At 39.3% G+C, this 21,714-nt stretch overlaps 1 protein-coding gene across 4 annotated transcripts in view; it reads left to right on the top strand.

The window, feature by feature from the left end:
* gpsm1b (G protein signaling modulator 1b) overlaps nt 1-21,714 on the top strand; it is an 88,961-nt gene that overhangs the window by 62,347 nt on the left and 4,900 nt on the right. For all 4 annotated transcript variants that reach the window (XM_062031042.1, XM_062031041.1, XM_062031040.1 and 1 more), the window contains 10 exons: nt 7,293-7,428; nt 7,504-7,646; nt 7,761-7,884; nt 7,962-8,077; nt 8,154-8,309; nt 8,379-8,487; nt 8,567-8,681; nt 9,777-9,847; nt 9,914-10,084; nt 16,098-16,248. In XM_062031042.1, coding sequence (XP_061887026.1) covers nt 7,293-7,428; nt 7,504-7,646; nt 7,761-7,884; nt 7,962-8,077; nt 8,154-8,309; nt 8,379-8,487; nt 8,567-8,681; nt 9,777-9,847; nt 9,914-10,084; nt 16,098-16,248 — 1,292 coding nt within the window. The remainder of the gene's footprint in view (nt 1-7,292; nt 7,429-7,503; nt 7,647-7,760; nt 7,885-7,961; nt 8,078-8,153; nt 8,310-8,378; nt 8,488-8,566; nt 8,682-9,776; nt 9,848-9,913; nt 10,085-16,097; nt 16,249-21,714) is intronic.

Genomic DNA, 21,714 nt, shown 5'->3' with positions numbered 1-21,714 from the left:
ATTTGGTGCGCGGCATATATTTGCTGTGTGCAGAGGACGCTTGAGCAGTGCGCAATTGCGCAGGCGCGCACCTTAGAGGGAAGGTTGCTCAGGACTACTCAGGACCTTCGTATTGTGAGGCACATGCACTAACCCCTGTTCCACCGTGCTGCCATGGGACGGTTTAGTAAATAAACAATTTTTTATATTGTAAAACAGACAACAGCCTCAGAAAGGAGACTGTGGCCTTAATACCGTGGTAATAGCGTACCGTGATATTTTGATATTGTCACATCCCTAATGAGTGCGCATGTGTACGTTGTTAAATTTTTTCTGTGCTATTTTTTATTTATTTAGTAGCACCAATGCTCTTAGTGAAAAAGCTCAGTGTACAGCCCTGAAACTTAAAATGCAAAAACATTTAAGAAGTTAATGTAAAATCTATTTATTTATATAATTGTTTTAATAAGTATAATAAATATTCTATATTTTAGTCATTCATAATTTTTTTAATATATATTTTCTGCCTTTGTGTCATATATTTTATTTGTATTAAGGATTTATTACCTCTTCCAGGAGGTTAAGTATTCACTGTGCTTTTTGTCTGTTTTTAAATAGTTAGTTAGCGACATAATTCAAAACATTATGGGCAGATGTTGATGAAAGTTTCGGGAAATGGGATAAGGAACAACTGATTATATTTGAAGTGTAATCGATCGGGGTGCTCAAAAAAATGTATTTATATCCAAATTGCAATTTTTATTTAGGGAGAGTTTGAATGGATTTATAATGTTCAAGAATCAATTTATAAATTAAAAAAAATATATATTTTTTCAATTTCTTTTTCTTTTTAAGAATCAATTTTTGGATGAAAAACATTAAACAACTAATATTGATATTAATATCGATACTGTAGTCTTAATTGCTATGTTAATTTCTATCTCAAGTATTGTAAAGCAGGCTTTGGGTTGGATTTGGGGTTGCTCTATATTATTTTATTAAATTGATTAACATTCCGTGATTTTTGTAAATAAAATTTGTGAAACAAATATAAACATTTTTTTTTTTAGGTTAACACTGTGTATAAGTCATATGTCAGCAGCCAACAGGAGCTTTTGTAACCTGAATTCTGAAAATAATCGTCATCTCAAGAATCGTAATCAAATTGTGAGGTGCCCAATGATTCCTACCTCTAGTGATCCATATAATTTCTACTATGTTAACGTAACCCGGATTAACAAAATGCTTTAAAAGTAAAAGCATGTCAATAAACCAGCAACATTTACTTTGAGAAAAAAAAGGCAATAATTATGTTAATCATGTTAAATCAATCTTCAAAACCTTTGACTTTTGTATATCAATATTGTTCTAATGCTGAAAAATTAGTAAATTAATTGATTGATATTGCAGCTGAAAGTACTTAAAAATGTTGGGCTTTTATTTTGAAATGTACGCGCTGTAAGCCATGTCACCAGCAACAGCCAACCGAGTTGTTCTAGAATAAGTAGAGTGTAAGACAAGAAAATATGCAGACATTGGTCACATTGCTCACGCAGCGATCAAAGGTCAAGCAGGAAAAGAAACACATGTGGAGTCAAAAAGTAGTTAAATGCTGTTTCATCAGCTGAAAGGAAAACGTGTATTTTTGTTTTCCAACCTTTTCTTGTTCTGTGGATGTTCAATGTTAGATTGGGTCAAACAAATATCGAGCTAAACAAGGGAACACATGCTGGATGGGACCATTAGATGATGAGCTACCCATGAACTTCTGAACTGCACGATCTATGAGCGACACGCTCTCTGCTGAGCTTTCATTGAACTGGTAGACTCAATCAATTTTTTCTGCAACAACAGCATTGGAACAGGCTGTTGGCACTGGATTACAAATTCAAGACAATTAGACTATCAAATATAAGAAGAAAAACAAGGAAAGTTAACTTTTATTCTGTGAGGACAGTATTGTTCAGGTTTTTGCTGAATCACTTTCTTTTTGTATTTTTTAGGGCTGTCAACCTTAACGCCTTAATGCATGTGATTAATAAAAATAGACGATCGCATTATCAAATACTAATGATGATTAATCACTTCCGGGTTGAGGCTTAACCCGGAAGACGCGCACATTTGTTACACAGTCTGTGATCACGATGAGAGGCAGCCAATTTCGCTTCAAAATAGACCTTAGGATAAAACTAAGGTAACTTTTTGGAATTGCAGCGACAAACATTTTTATCATCAGTGCACATCAAGTTTAAAGTACAATCTTAAAGCGAAACGCGTACTCGAGGATGCGCAGACAGTGTTGTCAATCCTCTTGGCAACTTCTTTTTTAACAGCTACTAGCGACAAATCTATTGACTCTCTTTGGGGATATTGGAGGCTGTTTTGTGTCTTGGAGATTGAGGTGAAAGCAAGCAGCAGTCACCGTCCTCAGCGAGCAATGACGGCTCCTGCCGGTCAGCTGGTGCTGCTGCGCCGATAGCTACATGGTAGCATTAATGCCAGCTACATTGACAACAAGCAGAGGAGAATGCTACGATGGCAAAGTTTACTGAATCAATGTCAACAAAAGTAGCACAGTTAAATTTAACATATGCCTTTACTAAACGGGGAGCCACCACATGCAGGACATCTAACATGTGTGAAGACCAAGTCCTGCAGAAGATGTCATTCATATCACCACAGCTGATCTGTCGTACCTTGAAGAGGCACAATTATAGCAAGCATAAACCAACAGTACTACACAAACAATAGCATAAAGATGCAACTACAGGCTGAATGTGAATTTATTTTGCTTCCTGGTGAACGTTGGACATCTTTAAGTAATCACAACAAGCTGGGGTGCATTGTATTAAACATTTTTTATCATCATTGTCATCTGAAAAAGGTAAACAAACATGTTTGTTTCAACAAATGTTTAAACTAAAGAAGAGTAAATGGTGTACTTTGTTGTTCGAGTGCGTTTACTACTTTATGGATTAGTAACTGTACCTTGTTTGCAAGATTATTGCAAACTGCAAAGACTTTCAAAAGGTTCACCTAATTTTTACTATACTTATTTTCACAAGGTTTTGAGCAAATCAATGACTTGCAGTTCAGTAAAACATCTAAAAAACTTTCCTGTGACATTCTGACTACTAAATTGCATTTGTACCCAAATATTGGTATTTTCTTCGCTAAATTGTATTTATGCAAGTAAATAATAACCCGTGATTAATCATGATTAATCACAGATTTAGAGTGTGATTAATCTGATTAATAAAATTAACCACTTGACAGCCCTAATATTTTTTTGGTTCAATTGATTCCAAATTATTGCAAAAAGGTATTTTTACAATGTTTACTTTGAGATTTCATGTTCAATGGCTGTACATTAATGTGTAAAACTTTTATAGGGAAATGTTATTGCAAAAAGAACATAATTGTTTAATTAGACCTACACTACCGTTTAAAAGTTTGGGGTCACCCAAACAATTTTGTGGAATAGCCTTCATTTCTAAGAACAAGAATAGACTGTGGAGTTTCAGATGAAAGTTCTCTTTTTCTGGCCATTTTGAGCGTTTAATTGACCCCACAAATGTGATGCTCCAGAAACTCAATCTGCTCAAAGGAAGGTCAGTTTTGTAGCTTCTGTAACGAGCTAAACTGTTCAGATGTGTGAACATGATTGCACAAGGGTTTTCTAATCATCAATTAGCCTTCTGAGCCAATGAGCAAACACATTGTACCATTAGAACACTGGAGTGATAGTTTCTGGAAATGGGCCTCTATACACCTATGTAGATATTGCACCAAAAACCAGACATTTGCAGCTAGAATAGTCATTTACCACATTAGCAATGTATAGAGTGTATTTCTTTAAAGTTAAGACTAGTTTAAAGTTATCTTCATTGAAAAGTACAGTTCTTTTCCTTCAAAAATAAGGACATTTCCATGTGACCCCAAACTTTTGAACAGTAGTGTATGTTTAATTAGACCTAGTTCATTCGAACTATCGTCCATCCATCCATTTTCTACCGCTTGTCCCTTTAGGGGTCGCGGGGGGTGCTGGAGCCTATCTCAGCTGCATTCGGGCGGAATGCGGGATACACCCTGGACAAGTCGCCACCTCATCGCAGGGCCAACACAGATAGACGGACAATATTCACACTCACATTCACACACTAGGGCCAATTTTAGTGTTGCCAATCAACCTATCCCCAGGTGCATGTCTTTGGAGATGGGAGGAAGCCGGAGTACCCGGAGGGAACCCATGCAGTCACGGGGAGAACATGCAAACTCCACACAGAAAGATCCCGAGCCCAGGATTGAACCCCGGACCTTCGTATTCGAACTATAGTGAAAAACAATTTTGACTAAAACCAAAGGTTGCGACCTAAAGCAAAATCTAAACCTAAATAATCCTATTAAACTAAACCAAAGGTTTGAACACGGGATTGAACCATTTTATCTTATTGTTTGTCATGTAATCTATGTCTGTCTGTTTTTTAAATTTTTTTATTATAAATCGCCAGTTAAAACTTACCTCTTGGTATTTAAAGTTAAAGTACCAATGATTGTCACACACACACTAGGTGTGGTGAAATTTGTCCTCTGCATTTGACCCATCCCCTTGATCACCCCCTGGGAGGTGAGGGGAGCAGTGGGCAGCAGCGTAGCCGCGCCCGGGAATCATTTTTGGTGATTTAACCCCCAATTCCAACCCTTGATGCTGAGTGCCAAGCAGGGAGGTAATTTGGCTGTTTTACAACCTTAAAGCCAAAAATTGTTCCAGTAGACCAGGGGTCGGCAACCCGCGGCTCCGGAGCCGCATGCGGCTCTTTGACCACTCTGATGCGGCTCAGCTGCATACTTGCCGACCCTCCCGGTTTTCCAACAACCCCCCCGATTTTCCCAGCAGACTGTCTCTCTTAGAAATCTCCCAGGGTAAATATTATCCTATTTTCACTCTAATTACTTAATCAAGGGCGTGCCCTAATGGCACTGCATTAATTGTCCTCTATAGCATTTACAAGCAGCGTGCCAGCCCGGCCACATGTTATGTTGCTTTTACTTGCACATGTAGGCGACAGCAAGGCATAGTTGTTCAACAGCCACACAGCTTACACTGACGGTGGCCGTATAAGTCAAAGTTAAAAAGTTAACTTTAACACTGTTACGTTACAAATATGCGCCACACTGTGAACCCACACCAACAAAGAATGACAAAAACATTTCTGGAGAACATCCGCACCGTAACACAACACAACAAATACCCAGAATCCCATGCACCCCTAACTCTTCCGGTCTACATTATACACCCCCCACCCAACCCCCCCCTCCGTGCGTCGGTTGAGCGGAAGAGTTAGGGCTGCATGGGATTCTGGGTATTTGTTGTGTTGTGTTTATGTTGTGTTACAGTGCAGATGTTCTCCAGAAATGTGTTTGTCATTCTTCTTTGGTGTGGGTTCAAAGTGTGGCGCATATTTGTAACGTAACAGTGTTAAAGTTGTTTTTGTACGACTACCGTCAGTGTAAGCTGTGTGGCTGTTGAACAAGTATGCCTTGCTGGCACTTACGTGAGCAAGCAAAAGCTACATTCAACATGTGGCCAAGCAGGTACGCTGTTTGGGCAGGCTGTAGAGGGCGCTAAAAACAGTCCCAGCATGTCCTGAAATTTGTGAGTCTCCCGGAAAATTGAGAGTGTTGGCAAGAAAGACGCTATTAAGCGCCATTCAATTAAAAGTCGCGGGCCGCACTAACATTAAATTTCCTTATTAAGATGCGTGCCGGTGCGTGTGTCAGAGACCCCTGGTTAACATAGCGCAAAGCAATTTAAGCTTTGTATGCGGTGTTTTTCATTTTAAATTTTCAAAATTTTTTTGTGGCTCCCATTGTTTTCTTTAATTTGTGAAACTTTCCAAACTGGCTCTTTGAGTGGTAAAGGTTGCCGACCCCTGCAGTAGACAAACCTAGCTGAATTTATACTCGTCCAATATTCCCTTTATTGCTCTGTTACCCTGTAATTACCACTTTTGGGGTGTTACATTACCTTTTGTTTTTGTAACATGGCTGAACTGTGTATATGCTAAGCAGTCCCGCCTCCCCCCAGAGAAAGGGTTCTTTCCATTTGTTTCATCCCGCTATAGAACAGACACACTTAGGTGCTGAGATCGATGCTAAGCGTGAACCCTCTTGCAGTTTGGAAGCGACAGACAAAAGAAAACATTTTAATTTATCCTACTATTATTTTTTTGTCTGTTAGCAACATACAGTAGCTCAAAAAGTTCCGGGCGGATTTTGATTGAACTTTCAGTAAATGTCAGAAATAGAATAAGGAACAAGTAATTAGATTTTTGGGCTGAACTGAATCACTGTCTTTCTTTACTATTGGGATATAGGATCTAGCGGAGATCTGCACTTTCCAGAGTGCTTTTCTAGTTTTTTTTTCTACAGCCGCCTTTTTTATTTAAAAAAAAACCCCCTCAATTACATTAAAAATTGAACAATATCTTATCAATAGCCTCTTTTACAGCACATGAGCATTTCCCAATTATCTGGGATTTTGAAAAACCTTGAAACTACCAAAATTACCTGGGTGAAAATGTGTTCCCATTACTCCATACTTTTTGTAAAAAAAAGTAGCTCATGTAAAAATATACTTCCAGTGTCACCCACACTGGTTTAACTGTAGCTTAAAGATGTAGATAATGGGTTTCACTATGTAAAGCGTTTTGAGTGGCGAGAGAAAAGCGCTATGTAAATATAATTCACTTCACTTCACCAATCCTCATATGTAGTTGGTCTGATTGGAACATATTTTCCCATCTTTGAGGTAATCCCACTGATTAGCAGGAATAAACTCACCCGGGTAAATGAATTCCTGGTAAAAAAAAAAAAAAAAAAAAGTTTCTTGAAATGTGGGGATAATCAACAGTTTTTTGTACATGTCCACTTGATTATTCGAGTTGTTTCATGCACAAAATGATGACCTTTTCACACAAAAAGTGAGTGGACTTTCAATATACTAACCGTTGAAAAGCGTCTTTGAGCGCTGAATGGGTAATCTGGTTTCCCGCTGTGAGTGCAGGTGGTATTTTCGGCAGGGGAGCGATTAAAGACCCTGGGGGTGCGATTTACCTTGTTACATTACAGACTGAGCAGGGACACGGGGAGCTAGTCCTACAGCAGTCACTCATTAAAATGCACTTTACTGCCTCTCCTAATTATATAAAGTCCCTGCGCTGTAGTTTGCTGACTATTTAAGTTAATAAAGATGATACTGTAGCATCTAATGCTGCCTGGCATTATAGCATGTGTGTGTTCCTCTCTTTCAGGACGATAGGGGATAGAATCGGAGAGGGGAAAGCCAGTGGTAACCTTGGCAACACCCTGAAAGTGCTGTGCCGCTTTGACGAGGCTGTTGTCTGTTGTCAGAGACATTTGGATATCTCTCAAGAGCAAGGCGACAAGGTAAACGACGGAGTAATTATGCATCCTTCTTGACCTTAATTGACATACAATTCCTGTTTTTTTCCCTGGCTGTAGGTTGGGGAGGCACGAGCACTTTACAACATAGGCAATGTGTTTCATGCTAAAGGCAAACAGCAGTTGTGGGGCTGCACCCAGGAGCCAGGAGACCTTCCCCCTGACGTCAGTGAAACACTGCAAAGGGCTACGAGCTTTTACGAGTACGTATCTTTGACAGTACGCACACACCGAATATTTACTGTGCACAATTCCACCATCGCCTCTATGTATGTATGATGCAGCTGTATTCTCTAAATTGTGCATTTCATCCGTAGGATGAACTTGTGTTTGGTCAAGGAACTTGGTGATCGTGCTGCTCAGGGCAGAGCCTACGGAAACCTGGGCAACACACACTACCTTTTGGGAAACTTTGTGGAAGCCATTAAGTTCCACAGGCAGGTAAGAGACACCCTGGGAGTACTTCTTCCCCTGCACTTTCCCATGTAAACCTTTTTTACGGTATCCGTCATTCACAGCGATTATCCATAGCCAAGGAATTTGGCGACAAAGCGGCAGAGAGACGAGCCTACAGCAATTTAGGGAATGCCCTCATATTCCTGGGCCAGTTCAACACGGCCACAGACTACTACAGGTGAAGAAAGAGGCAGCCTGGCATCTAGTGGTGATTGGAGGAATTGGAACAAAATGCTCACACTTGCTGTCTTTAGGAAAACTCTGCATCTGTCGCGGCAACTACGGGACCAAGTGATGGAGGCACAGGCCTGCTACAGCCTGGGAAACACCTACACTCTGTTGCAGCAGTATGAGCGAGCCATAGAGTATCACCTGAGGCACCTGTACATCGCTCGGGATCTTACGGACAGGTAAAGTGACCGCTTGCCGCCTCACATTTTGAGGAGAGGTTGCCACATTGTTTGATTGTGTGTTGTCAGGGTGGGAGAAGGCCGAGCCTGCTGGAGTCTGGGAAACGCTTACGTGTCTTTAGGGAACCACAAACAAGCTCTCCACTACGTCCGAAAACACCTTGAAATCTCCAAAGAAGTAAGACCGCTATTTAAGACTTGCAATTCCACCTCATATGTACAGATCTATTAATGTAAGATGAAACAATGTCTGGAAGATTGGGGACAGGAACGGGGAGCTGACAGCCAGGATGAATGTGGAGCAGCTGATGGAAGCTTTGGGTGTCAGTGATGGCGACCTTTCACCTTCCAGTTCAGAGTTTGAGATGCAAGGTGAGGCAATGTATTGTCTGCTTTTTTGGTTGCTTGACTAAGTTTTTAGAAAATGCAGTCCTGAGTCGTAATGTGCATTTTAGTAGCTAGTAGAACATCTCTGGTCGAACGCATTGTAATGTGCATTTCAGTAGCTAGTAGAACATCTAAAGATGAACGCAATATAATAATGTGCATTTTAGTAGCTAGTAGAACATGTAAAGTCAAATGCATTCTAATTTGCATTTTAGTAGCTAGTAGAACATTTAGGTCAGACACATTCTAATAATGTGCATTTTAATAACCAGTAAAACATCTTAGGTTGAACGCATTTTAATAATAAGTACTTTTGTAACTAGTAGAACATGTAGGGTCAAACACATTCTAATAATGTGCATTTTAGTAACCAGTAGAACATTTTAGGTTGAACACATTTTAATATGTACTTTTAGTAACTAGTAGAACATCGAAGGTCAGACACATTCTAATGTGCATTTTAGAAAATACAAAACATTTAAAATTATGTTAGAAAATCATAACGGGGAAAAATAAACTTTGTCACATTGAAGTAATTATGAACAATATGTACCTCGCCTTGCGCCCAAATGCAGCTGAGATAGGCTCCAGCACCCCCCGAGATCCCAAAAGGGACAAGCGGTAGAAAATGGATGGATGAATGAATTTGCGGTTTATATTAAATTAACAAGTTGAGATGTGTTTACCGCTGCACGTGATATGTAGTGTAAAAGAGAGGTAACAACAACATCTTTACCTTTGATTAACAAGTAACACTTAAAAGTAACCTATATGAGATTTCACACATCATTTATGAGAATATTCTCTTTTTTTCCTGCTCTTATGCATATTTAATGTGGGCCACAAGGTAGCAGAATATCGGAATTAGGTCACTTGAATCGTGTGGCGTCATTACAGCTTCAGATGATCCAGCAGCGTATTTAATTGACGTCCTTACACTATCATAATTGTGGAGTGGGTGCACATTCTGTTCTTTAGTGAAGCCACTGTTGTTTAATCAAATAGACTTTTATTCATTCACATCATCAACGTCACAAAATCATGTGACTTGCTTTTGTGCTCTTAAAATGCTTCCCCCAGGAGCAAGACCCAAATTCACCAAGAGGAACAGCATGGACAGCGTGGAACTATGGAAGCTGTCTTCATACAAGGTGAACGCTCAAACCTTTTCTCTCTGCGTCAGACTCCTTTCTAACCACATGTTCATTTCACTGCAGGATGGCGAGTACCAAGAGATGGAAAGCATACCCAGGAGGTCTACAAGTCCAACGTCACAGTCGGGTAAGAGGAAAGGCTATCCTGACAGTCAGTCGTCTGACGACAGGACCTGGTTGGACTCTCCTGTGGACGCTGATGACATCACTGTGCAGGTTCCACCTCCAGTGCCGGTGTGTAGACGCAGGCTGGTTTTACACACAAGTGTCTGGTCTCAGACGGTGTCTTTACACTAAGCTCATTAGCAAGCTGCTGGGTGTAGCGTTTAAATTACCTCTACCAAGGACGTTGTTTACACCGTTTGCTTTTCTTAGGGAACAGGTGGTGTACAGTCCAACACATACAATTAACATTTAACACTAGTAGCAAAAATGCACAATTTGGTGCCTATCCCTATTCCAGATTCTTTTTAAGCTTGGTGGAGGTCTGGAGGTCATTTCTACAACTTTTTATAAATAACTTTAATAAATGATTTAGAGTGCATGAGAAAGTGGGAAGTATTTGCTTTGGTGAACCACAGACCCTGTGACTATAGGAGACTAGGAAGTTAACTAAATAAAGGCATTTATTGGAGCATTTACAGTAATATCTTGCTTTTAAAGATAGTGCTGTTGAAAGAGTTTAAAAAAAAAAAAAAAAAAAATCTACCGGTAATTACCGTATTTTTCGGAGTATAAATCGCTCCGGAGTATAAGTCGCACCTGCCGAAAATGCATAATAAAGAAGGAAAAAAAACATATATAAGTCGGAAAAAAAAACATATATAAGTCGCACTGGAGTATAAGTCGCATTTTTGGGGGAAATTTATTTGATAAAACCCAACACCAAGAATAGACATTTGAAAGGCAATTTAAAATAAATAAAGAATAGTGAACAACAGGCTGAATAAGTGTACGTTATATGACGCATAAATAACCAACTGAGAACGTGCCTGGTATGTTAACGTAACATATTATGGTAAGAGTCATTCAAATAACTATAACATATAGAACATGCTATACGTTTACCAAACAATCTGTCACTCCTAATCGCTAAATCCGATGAAATCTTCTACGTCTAGTCTCTTACGTGAATGAGCTAAATAATATTATTTGATATTTTACGGTAATGTGTTAATAATTTCACACATGTCGTTCCTGAGTATAAGTCGCACCACCGGCCAAACTATGAAAAAAACTGCCACTTATAGTCCGAAAAATACGGTAATCACAATTTTGGATTTGGATTGATAAGCGGTAGAAAATGGATGGATGGATGGATTAATAACAACCACAGGTTTACCTGCTTGCATAATTTGGAATTCACCTAAAAGAGAGCCCAATTTTTGTACACAAATGCAATTTTGTCAGAATGTCATCCAAGTACACTTTAAAAAGTTTTTGCTTGAATGCACATCATTTATTTGCTCAACATTTGCAAACAGTCTGATCCAAAGTCCAGTCAGGGTGTATTTTGAAGTGAAATTTTTCAATATGCATTGACGTGATCACTGATCCCGTGCCGCGGTTAAGGTAAAAAGAACCTTTGTGGTAAAAAAAAAATGGCGTGGTTAATCTGCATATATACATGATTGATGCAAAAAAATGTGCTGATTAATCACACGAGTTAACTGGTTGTTTTTGTTGGCCCAGTTTAAAACCAACCAGAAATCCACTGTAATTTAATTTGGCAACACTCTCTGTTTCTATGTCCACTTCCTGTCCGTGTCCTCAGGTCTCCTTTGTTATATATACAAGACACAATTAGCAAGGTTAAATCAGGGACATTGTTCCTTAATTTCCCAAGAGCTTGCTTGACATGATGTAATAAGTCGCCCACATGTGGAAAAGTCCTCCCTCGCTTATCTCATGTCCATGTGAACTAGATTATCTGCACCTGTGAATTCGGTGTCGCCATTGGGCATTTAATCTCGCTCTGTCATTGGCTCAGATGACCTCGCAAATTGCTATAATCAGCAAACTGGCATCTTAAAGAAAGGGGACGATTACATAGTAGGGCAATGACGCCACAAGGGAAGTCGTGTGACACATTTGCAAGGAAAAAGACATCCTAATGACACTTGACACGGGTTTTGGTACGTTAATTATTGTCATTATTTGTGCAATTATTCCCAAACGTTAAAGCTTTGGCCTTGCCCCATTAGGCCTTACAGTTTGAATATGAATACTTTTGCAAGTAGCTGTGTGTGTGCGCGTGTAAATATATATATTTATATATATATGTATGTATATACTGTATGTGTATATATGTATATATATTGTCCCACAATTCCTGGTTTTCCGGGACATTTTGCCCATTTAAAATTAATGGGGCAATTTTCTAACTTTCACAACTCCCACATTTCTCACCCGATTCCAACCATCTCACCATCCACACACTCCACTCACATTGGACAATCAAGTTTAGTTCTGTTCAGTTCAAGTGAAAAAATTATAAATTACAGGAATTCACGGTTTTCCAAAGCCCTTTTTTAATTTCTTCCTGGAAAGTTTTCACAGTGAACAATATTTAATCGTTTTTGACCATTCCACCTTCAAAATATTCCTATTAGTTGGGACAAGAAATGCTCCTATTTTTTTTTTGTACAAATGTATGGTTTTCCCAAAATTCCAGGAATTCCCAAATATCCAATCTCAATTCAAACTGTTACTACGTAATTTCTCAACCGATTCCAAAAATTCCAACACCAACCCATTCATTTCATATCAAAAATTCCCGAAATTCCCATTTAAAAGAATGGACATATTCATAGTTCAACAATGCCCTAAATTCTCAAAGTTGTGCACCATTTTTAAACCCGTTTCTGACCTTTCAACCATCCACTCACACTACTCTTCCGATATATCAATCACAAAACATGTTTTACCTTTCCCCAAATTCCCGGTTTTCCTGGAATTTTTGGGAATTTTCTCCCCATTGACAATGAATGGCTATTATACAATCCACTGCTTAGCCCACATTTCTTATCCGATTCGAACCGTTCCACCATCCACACACTTCACTCACCCTGGACATTCAAGTTACCGGTTCAGAAAATTCCCTGATTACCTGGTATTACCAGGACTTTCCTCCCAATTGAAAATGAATGGGCCAATATACAAAATCTCCGTATCCAACATTTCTTAAACGATTTGAACTGTTCCAACATCCACACACTCTACTCACCTTGGACATTCAATCATTTCAGTTCCACTCAAGCATATTGCCGGCTTGCGCATATAGGACATTCACACGCAATTGCAAATTCTTGTTAAATTAGTTTCAGTCAGTGGATAAAGTGAACGCAGCTTTTTTCAATCCCACATCTTGGCGGTGTGCAAAGCAACAGCTTTAGTGATTGCTCTATGCATTGTGCTTCTCTCATCATACATGGTATCATATATGCCTGGTGTAAATTATTCCACCATGGTAAGGGGATTTTTAGCCCGTAGTTTGTTTGTTTTTGCATCTTGTTCGACTCATAAATAGTTGCTTTTCCTGCACTCGGCGGGGGGCTTCAGTTTCAGATGCAGGAATAAGTTTGTCGTGCTGCTGCATTTTTGAAAATACATTTGCACCCTGCAGTTTTTTGTTCCATGCCTGTTGCGCAAAACCAAAGTACAGACAACAATTGTCTTTTCTTTGGAACAAACATCTCGTTCCCGCCAGTGTTAGCCACGTTTTGCTATGGAAGTAAGGGGACGAAGCGATTTTTGAATTTTTTAAATTTGTCTGCAAAAAAACCTTGAATATATCGATAACAACTCATATATCGCCCAGTATTAACCTGCAGTTGTTTTAAAGGTGTGATGTTAATGTTTTATCTCAATGTTTCAGTGCTATGCCATGACTTGTATTTGTCAAAGGTGGAGTAGTGTGCATGTTTTCTAACCTTTTTTAAACTGGTGTAAAGCAATTTGTGCTGCCTTTGTATGAAAAGTGCAGTATAAATAACATTTTGACTAATTGAACATTATAGCTTGATTTAGCTACTTCCCTATTGTCCAGCAGTGTTTGGTTCCCACCAATATTGAGCGATATCAAGATACAGAATGTCATCGTGAAGGAATATGCATTTTACGAGAGTTTATTAATCTACATTTATTATCTACTATTAAGTGATGTTTTCTTAATGCTAAACATGCATGCTACAACAACACACAAATCCATTCTATGAGAAAGTTTCCTAAGGAAAACTGCTGTAAGTAAAGTCTGCATGGAAATAGTCATCCAACTTCATCATTGGTTACACGCAAGACCGTGATGAACGCATTCCTGCAAATTAGGATTATTAATACGTTTTATGTTTATATAGTTGCAGCATGAAAGCCTTTACAATCTTCTAAATAGTTGATTTACATAATTAGAGCCCTCTAAACATAAAATAACACCCATATCGTCACCTTTATACTTGTTTCACCCATTGATGTTAACATTCCGTGTCTGCGTTGTCATTCCACATTACTCACATCCAAGGCTCAACAATGACTATGTTCCCATGCACTAAATTAGTCTGATTTCTCAAATTGTTCAGTTCTAAATAATAAAAAGTTGTATTGGCAAAAGTTGGTCAACTAGATTGTCGTGGTAAAGAGAGTAGCGCCAAGATTAAACGCTGTGATGTTTTTTTAACATAAGTCCCGCTTGACGAATATCTATCATCGACAAAACATAAAATTAGAAAATAAAACAAATATTGTATAAAAAAAAAATCAAAAAAATCTGTGATGTAGTGAAGCCACAATATTTGAAGCGCGATGTGGCGAGGGACACATTTGCCGCCAGGCGCCCAAATGTGATTTCTATGTCATCGTTGGCATGCTATCCACTCATGACTGTGCTGTCGCACCCATATTTCCACCCACTCTTCTTTTCTGGACCCCCCCCCCCCCGCCCCCCCACCAACACTCCCCTCTGTGTGCTGATAATGTGACCTTGATCACAGAAGCGCTACACCCCCTCCCTGCCGGCTCTCCCCTTTCCATAATGAGTTGTTTTCCCACAGTGGGTGAATGGCACAAAAACGGCACACAGGAGAGAAAAAAAGAGAGAGAGAGAGAGAGAGAGAGACAGAGAGAGAGAGAGAGGAGGGGAGTGCATGAAAGTTGGCTGCAATAGAGAGACACAAGAGGAGAGGCGCTTTGAGGGAGCGAGGACAGCAGGGGAGCGCAGCGAGGGATGTAAGGTGGTCACGGGGGGATGTAAGGGGGAGAGGAATGACACACAGCGAGTAGGGAATAGGAAGTGCAGCCGGTAAGTTGTTCATGTTTTAACCTCACACAATTTGTCACTCAGGTATGCGCCTTTTATTTGGTGTTCCTTCCCGTTGAAAGTAGAGTGAAAAACTTTGAATGCAAATGCGCTGAATGCCTGTTTTGTTAGAATGTGTGATGGCTGCAAACGTCTGCTGACCTAATTTTGCCGCAAGGCATAGAAGTACTTTTTCTCTCTTTTTTTTTAAAATTTCAAATACTGAGTCGAATTTGTTTTCTGGAAAGTTGGCTTTGATTAAAACAACTTTTAGAGATTGTATCAGCCTGTCGTTAGCCATAAAATGGTGTTGGCAATATTAACAAACTAGGCAAAACAATGCTCGATAGACGGCAAGGCAGAAGAATCATACACTTTGATACACAACCTCACTTTTTAATAATACTAACCATCAGAAGGTAGTAAAAAATATTTGTCCAGTGCTCAATCTTTCATTCAAGTTTTGTTCAAATCTTTTTTGCAATCCTACTAACAATCAAATGAGTGTGTGATGTGGTTTGAATGCAGATTACTGTTTGGACCATGTTGACTCCATTAAAATGTCCGCAACATGTAACAATGTTATTGAATGTACTCTCTGGTTGTACTATAGGGAAACATAACAATCAGTCTGTAGTCAGTATGGTCATCTCACAAGATGTGTGGTTTGCTTCTGAGCACATATTGGATCACATTACGGTAATCAAGGTCAATGCAAATCTGTCTCTTGTGTGATTAAATCAAATTAATTAATGTTTTCATCATTGTGAAAACCCTCCATGCATGCCATAATAGACTTTCTGTTGACTATAAGATTTTTAGGGCTGCTTCAGTTTCCTGAGAGCCAACATCCTCTGCAGTTGACATTTTGTTTTTGTAAAAGCAAAAATAATGGGGAAATTATTGCCCCCTTTTTCAAAGCACGAATGTCCGCCTGAATGTATGTGTCCTTGTCAGAAATTGGGTCGTGACCCCTCCGATGAGGACTGCTTCTTCGACCTGCTCAGCAAGTTCCAAAGCAGCCGCATGGATGACCAGCGCTGCCGTCTTGATGAAACCCAGAACGGCGACGGCGGCGAAGAAGGCGCTCCTCTGAGCGACATGATAGGTTGGTTTCTTACTAGAGTTTATTTAGATGCCATTTTTACTCGGTATATATTCCTCAAGAACAATACTATAGAAATACAACTTTTATATTCTTTAGATCAGTGGTTCTCAACCTTGTTTTCATTGTTGTACCCCTTGTGGAATAGGTTTTTCAGAAGAAAAGCCTTTTGTTGAAAAAATAGTGCTCAGCTGTAGTTGTTTGAAACATTTAGAAATAGAACATATAGAATACGTTAAATTGTAAAAAAAACCCCAACATAATTACTAATGGTTTGCTCACATAAAAGCACCTCTTTTTGGGATTTGAATAAAGTTGTTAACTGTCGAACCTTGATTTCCGAACGCCTCTATTCGCGACCTTTTCGTTTTACGAACCTTTACGTTTTGTGTGCGAACCATGTCTCGCTGGGCTTCATTCATTCATTTTGCAGGCTGTTTGAACACATCAGGGGCTGCCATTTTGATGACATCACTTCTTGTACACGCGGGCACAACCATTATGAAGGGGTCTGGTCCCCTACATCACATCTTGTTTACATCCTGTACATACGGGAGCGGCCATTTCAAAGAGCTTCGACAGCGAGCGACTCTTCTGACGTGTTTATTTCCACAATTGTCGTACCGTGCGCAGGTCAGAGCTGTGTCAGCCTTTCTCAGAGATCACTTTGTGTGATCAGAAATGCTTTAAGTGTGTCTAAACTCTGTCTTGCTGTAAAGCGTCGGGTTGCTAAACAACCGCTTTGAGCTGGCATTTTAGCTGGTTAGCCTTGGAATTGAAGCACCTTCAGTTCGAGGATTTTTTTTAGCGAAGTGGGCTTTTAATTATAATGAGACTGAAAAAAATTCCACAGCTGACTTTTCTTACAGCGAAAGAAAAGGCACTACCGGGAAACATGCCGATGAAGAATTGCCTCACACTACTAGCAGTGACTACGTTTTGATTGATTGATTGAAACTTTTATTAGTAGATTGCACAGCACAGTACATATTCCGTACAATTGACCACTAAATGGTAACACCCGAATAAGTTTTTCAACTTGTTTAAGTCGGGGTCCACGTTAATCAATTCATGGTAAACGTGAAGCCACTGCTCTTTTATCTCTACAAAACTCCGTGTTCAGCAATGCCACAGATATATTTGCAAATGTTTTACTCAACTGCAAGTCATTGATCTGCTCAAAACTTGGTAAAAATAAGTATAGTAAAAAATAAGTGCGCATTTTGAAAGTCTTTGTGGTTTGCAAACAAGGCACAGTTACTCATCGATAATGTAGTAAACACTCTCATAAACAACTTAACATAGTGCACCATTTACTCTTTGATCTCTTTTTGGGTACAACCCAAGCTTGTTGTGATTACTTAAAGATGTCCAACGTTCTTCAGGAAGCAAACATAAATTCACATTCAGCCCGTAGTTGCATTTTTATGCTATTATTAGTGTAGCACAGTTGGTTTATGCTTGCTATAATTGTGCCTCTTCACGGTACGACAGATCAGCTGTGATGACATGAATGACATCTTCACCAGGACTTAATCTTCACAGATGTTAGATGTCCTGCATGTGGTGGTTGTCCGTTTAGTAAAGACATATGTTAAATTTAACTGCTACTTTTGTTGACAACATTCACTCAGTAAACTTTGCAAGTGTAGCGTTCTCCTCTGCTTGTTGTCAAAGTAGCTGGCATATACAGTCATTAGGGTTGGGTATCGTTTGAATTCGAACGATTCCGATTCCGATTCTTTGTTTCGATTCCGATTCCTGACGATTCTCGGTTCCGATTCTTTTAAGAGGCAGGGTCAAAAAAAAGTTTAGGATATTTTAAATGAGCTAGCTAACCTACAGTCTTTCTGAATGAAATAGTCTGACATTCTCCATCAATTTTAATTCTATTAACTTTTTATGAACTTTACTATAAATTCCTCACAGGACTGTTTTCAACTAGAATATAAATATCAAATCTATGAACATGAATATAAATATTATAAATTATGAATACATTTTCCCAGGGGTACTTTCCTCAAGAGAGCTTTATTTTTGAAAACCTCATGAAAACACATTTACACACAAGTGTATGATGCTGCAGGAAACCTCATGAAAACACATTTACACACACAAGTGTATGATGCTGCAGGTACTTAAAAATGTTACCGTGCTCCCACTGATGGGCTAACCTGGTGCAGAAAAGCAAATAAACAATAAGAAACAACTTGCAAAACCCAGTCCAGATTAGCAGCAGGTACAGTATAAAATCAGAGACAGTTTTTGTTTAGGAAAATGACCATATCCGCCTTCTCAGGCAGGATGCGTGAGCGTTCTGGACAGATAGTGTCTCCTGCTGTGGAAAATACACGTTCGCTGGGTGTGGAAGAAGCTTGAACGCATAAATAGGAGAAAGCGAGATATGACAGCAAGGATAAGTCTTTTGTTGGTTCCACTGGACCACCACCATGCAGCAGGGTCGTCAGACATAAGTATCGGTGGAACGTCCTGGTTCATCTGCAGCTCTCTCTCCACTCGTTTCTTGATGGACATGGAGCTCTGTTATTTCGCGGTTATTTCATTTTTTTTTGTAAAGTAAAGCCACACTTTCGACCGCCGACGCCCGCTATCCATGCTTGAGCTTGACTGACTCGCTCGGCTATGCTAACACTTCCGGCGGTGGGCGCTTCTTCGTTGGTGTTCAGCGGCTTCTTCTTCCGGTTCGGCGGACATATTTTTTCCGGTCGGCGGACTGGTATCGAAAATAGGAATCGAAATTTAAACTTTTGAACGATTCCGGGAGAATCGGAAAAATAGTCCCGGTTCCAATCAATACTCAATACTCGATACCCAACACTAACAGTCATGGCCAAAAATATTAGCACCCCTGCATTTCTGTCAGATAATGCACCACTTCTCCCAGAAAATTGTTGAAATTACAAATGCTTTGGTATTCACATATTTATTTATTTTGTTTGCATTGGAACGACACAAAAAAAAAAAAAAACCAAATCTGATATTTTACACAGAACTCCAAAAATGAACTGGACTGAATTATTGGCACCTTTTCATAATTGTAAGAAATCGTTGTATTCTAAACATGTGATGCTCCTTTAATTTGTAATTAAACTCACCTGTAGCAAGTAACAGGTGCTGGCAATATAGAAATCACACTTGCAGCCAGTTAAAATGGAGAAAAGTTTGTGTTGTGTGTACCACACTGAGCATGGAGAAAAGAAAGAAGAGCAAAGAACTCTCAGAAGATTTGAGAACCAAAAATTGTGGAAAAGCATGGACAATCTCAAGGCTACAAGTCCATCTCCAGAGATCTAAATGTTCCTGTGTCTACTGTGCGCAATGTCATCAAGAAGTTTAAAAGCCCATGGCAGTGTAGCTAACCTCCCTGGACGTGGACGGAAGAGAAACATTTATTAAAGACCGCAACCAAGGATTGTTAGAATTGTGGATAAAGAACCTGGATCCACTTCCAAACAAATTCAAGCTGACCTGCAGACACAGGGTACAACAGTGTCAGCTCGCACTATCCGTCTCAATGAAAAGGGACGCTATGGTAGGAGACCCAGGAGGACCCCGCTGCTGACACAGAGACATAAAAAAGCAAGACTGAGGAAGCCAAAATCCTTCTGGGAGAATGTCTGGTGGACAGATGGACTAAAGTGGAGCTTTTGGTAAAGCACATCATCACACTATTTACAGAAAACAAAATGAGGCCTTCAAAGAAAAGAACATCATCCCTACAGTCAAACATGATGGAGGTTCATTGGTGTTTTGGGGTTGCTTTACTGCTTCTGGTACTGGATGTCTTGACTGTGTGCATGGCATCATGAAACCTGAGGACTACCAAAGAATTTTGGGGCATAATGTAGGGCCCAGTGTCAGAACGCTGGGTCTCCGTCAGAGATCATGGGTCTTTCAGCAGGACAATGACCCAAAGCATACTTCAAAAAGCACACCAAAATGGCTTAAGACAAAGCGCTGGAGAGTTCTGAAGTGGAAATCAGTGAGTCCAGATCTAAATTCTACAGAACATCTGTGGAGAGATCTAAAAACAGCAGTTGGTAGAAGGCACCCTTCAAATCTGAGAGACCTGAAGCAGTTTGCAAAAGAAGAGTGCTCCAAAATTCCAGTAGCAAATATGCTATATTGAGAAAATGAAAGCAACATCAAATAGTTTTCCCTTTCGCTGTATACTTTTAGGCCCAATCCCAATACACCCCCTCACTCACTACCACTAACCCTCACCCACTACCACTACACCCTCACAATGAAGTAAAAAGGGGTAATCTTCACTAGGAATTTGGACTCCACTTGCTACGTCACTGCATATAGTTTATGTTCGGGCACGTAAGCGACTACATAGTTACGTTTGCACATACGTACCACCAAGAGTTGTCCTGACACCGATATTTTGGTAACAAAATGTACAGTTGCAAGAAAAAGTATGAACCCTTTGGGATTATTTGGATTTCTGCATAATTTGGGCATAAAATGAGTTCAGATCTTCATTTAAATCGCAACAATAGACTAACCCATTCTGCTTAAACTTTCCTAGTTTTTTTAACACAACGTATAAACATTCGCACTATAGGTATGGAACAAGTATATGAACCCCTAAGATAATGACTTATCCAAGAGTCAATTGGAGCCAGGAGTCAGCCAAAATAGAGTCCAACCAATGTGATGAGATTACAGGTGTTAAAGTTTTTGCTGTGTATATCTTCGTAGTGGGATATTTAAAAAAATAAATATTATACATTTTATGTATTTTTTTCCAACTCAATCATCTCTTGAGTGCTTTAAAGTAGTAATACCCCCATTTGAGAACCACTGCTTTAGAGTAGTCTGTGTACAGCTTGTATGGACTTACTATCCACCCACTATAAATGAACCAATACAGCCAGTATTGTTGAAATTGCCCGTTTCTGGTGAGACATTCTCCTTTTTGGAATTAATGCTCCCTCTGTATCTGCGTATGAATCCAAGAAATGTGGAAATGTAATTGCGGATTGAAGAAGTCTTTCACATGAGTACAATTGTTACACAAATGAACACTATATTTCTGTATTTTGTCATTCAATATACATGTTTCACACTACAATTGTATAATGTATTTATTTTTTGGGTTTTTTTTACTGGTAAATTAAAAGCGCTCCCAGGATGCCTTGCAGCAATTTGACATTTTCACATGAATCCATAACCAATTAAATTGTACATTGTCATGTGAGACATGTATATTAAAAAAGGCTTAGTGGCCACATATGTGGACAGCACCTTTTAGCTCTTATTTCCAATATTGTGTACACTACTGAATTGGGGTCTTATGTGCTTATGTGGACACTTATACTGCCATCTGGTGGTGTCAGAAGAGTATAACATACAATGGAATTTGGGGAAAAAAAGTGTAAAAATAAGAATTGGCATGTCACTAAACATGGAAGTACACTGTTTGTTACTTATGGACTAAGT

This window comes from Entelurus aequoreus, linkage group LG21 (assembly GCF_033978785.1).
Source record: "Entelurus aequoreus isolate RoL-2023_Sb linkage group LG21, RoL_Eaeq_v1.1, whole genome shotgun sequence".
Lineage (NCBI taxonomy): Eukaryota > Metazoa > Chordata > Actinopteri > Syngnathiformes > Syngnathidae > Entelurus > Entelurus aequoreus.
This window is presented reverse-complemented; position numbering and strand designations above follow the sequence as displayed.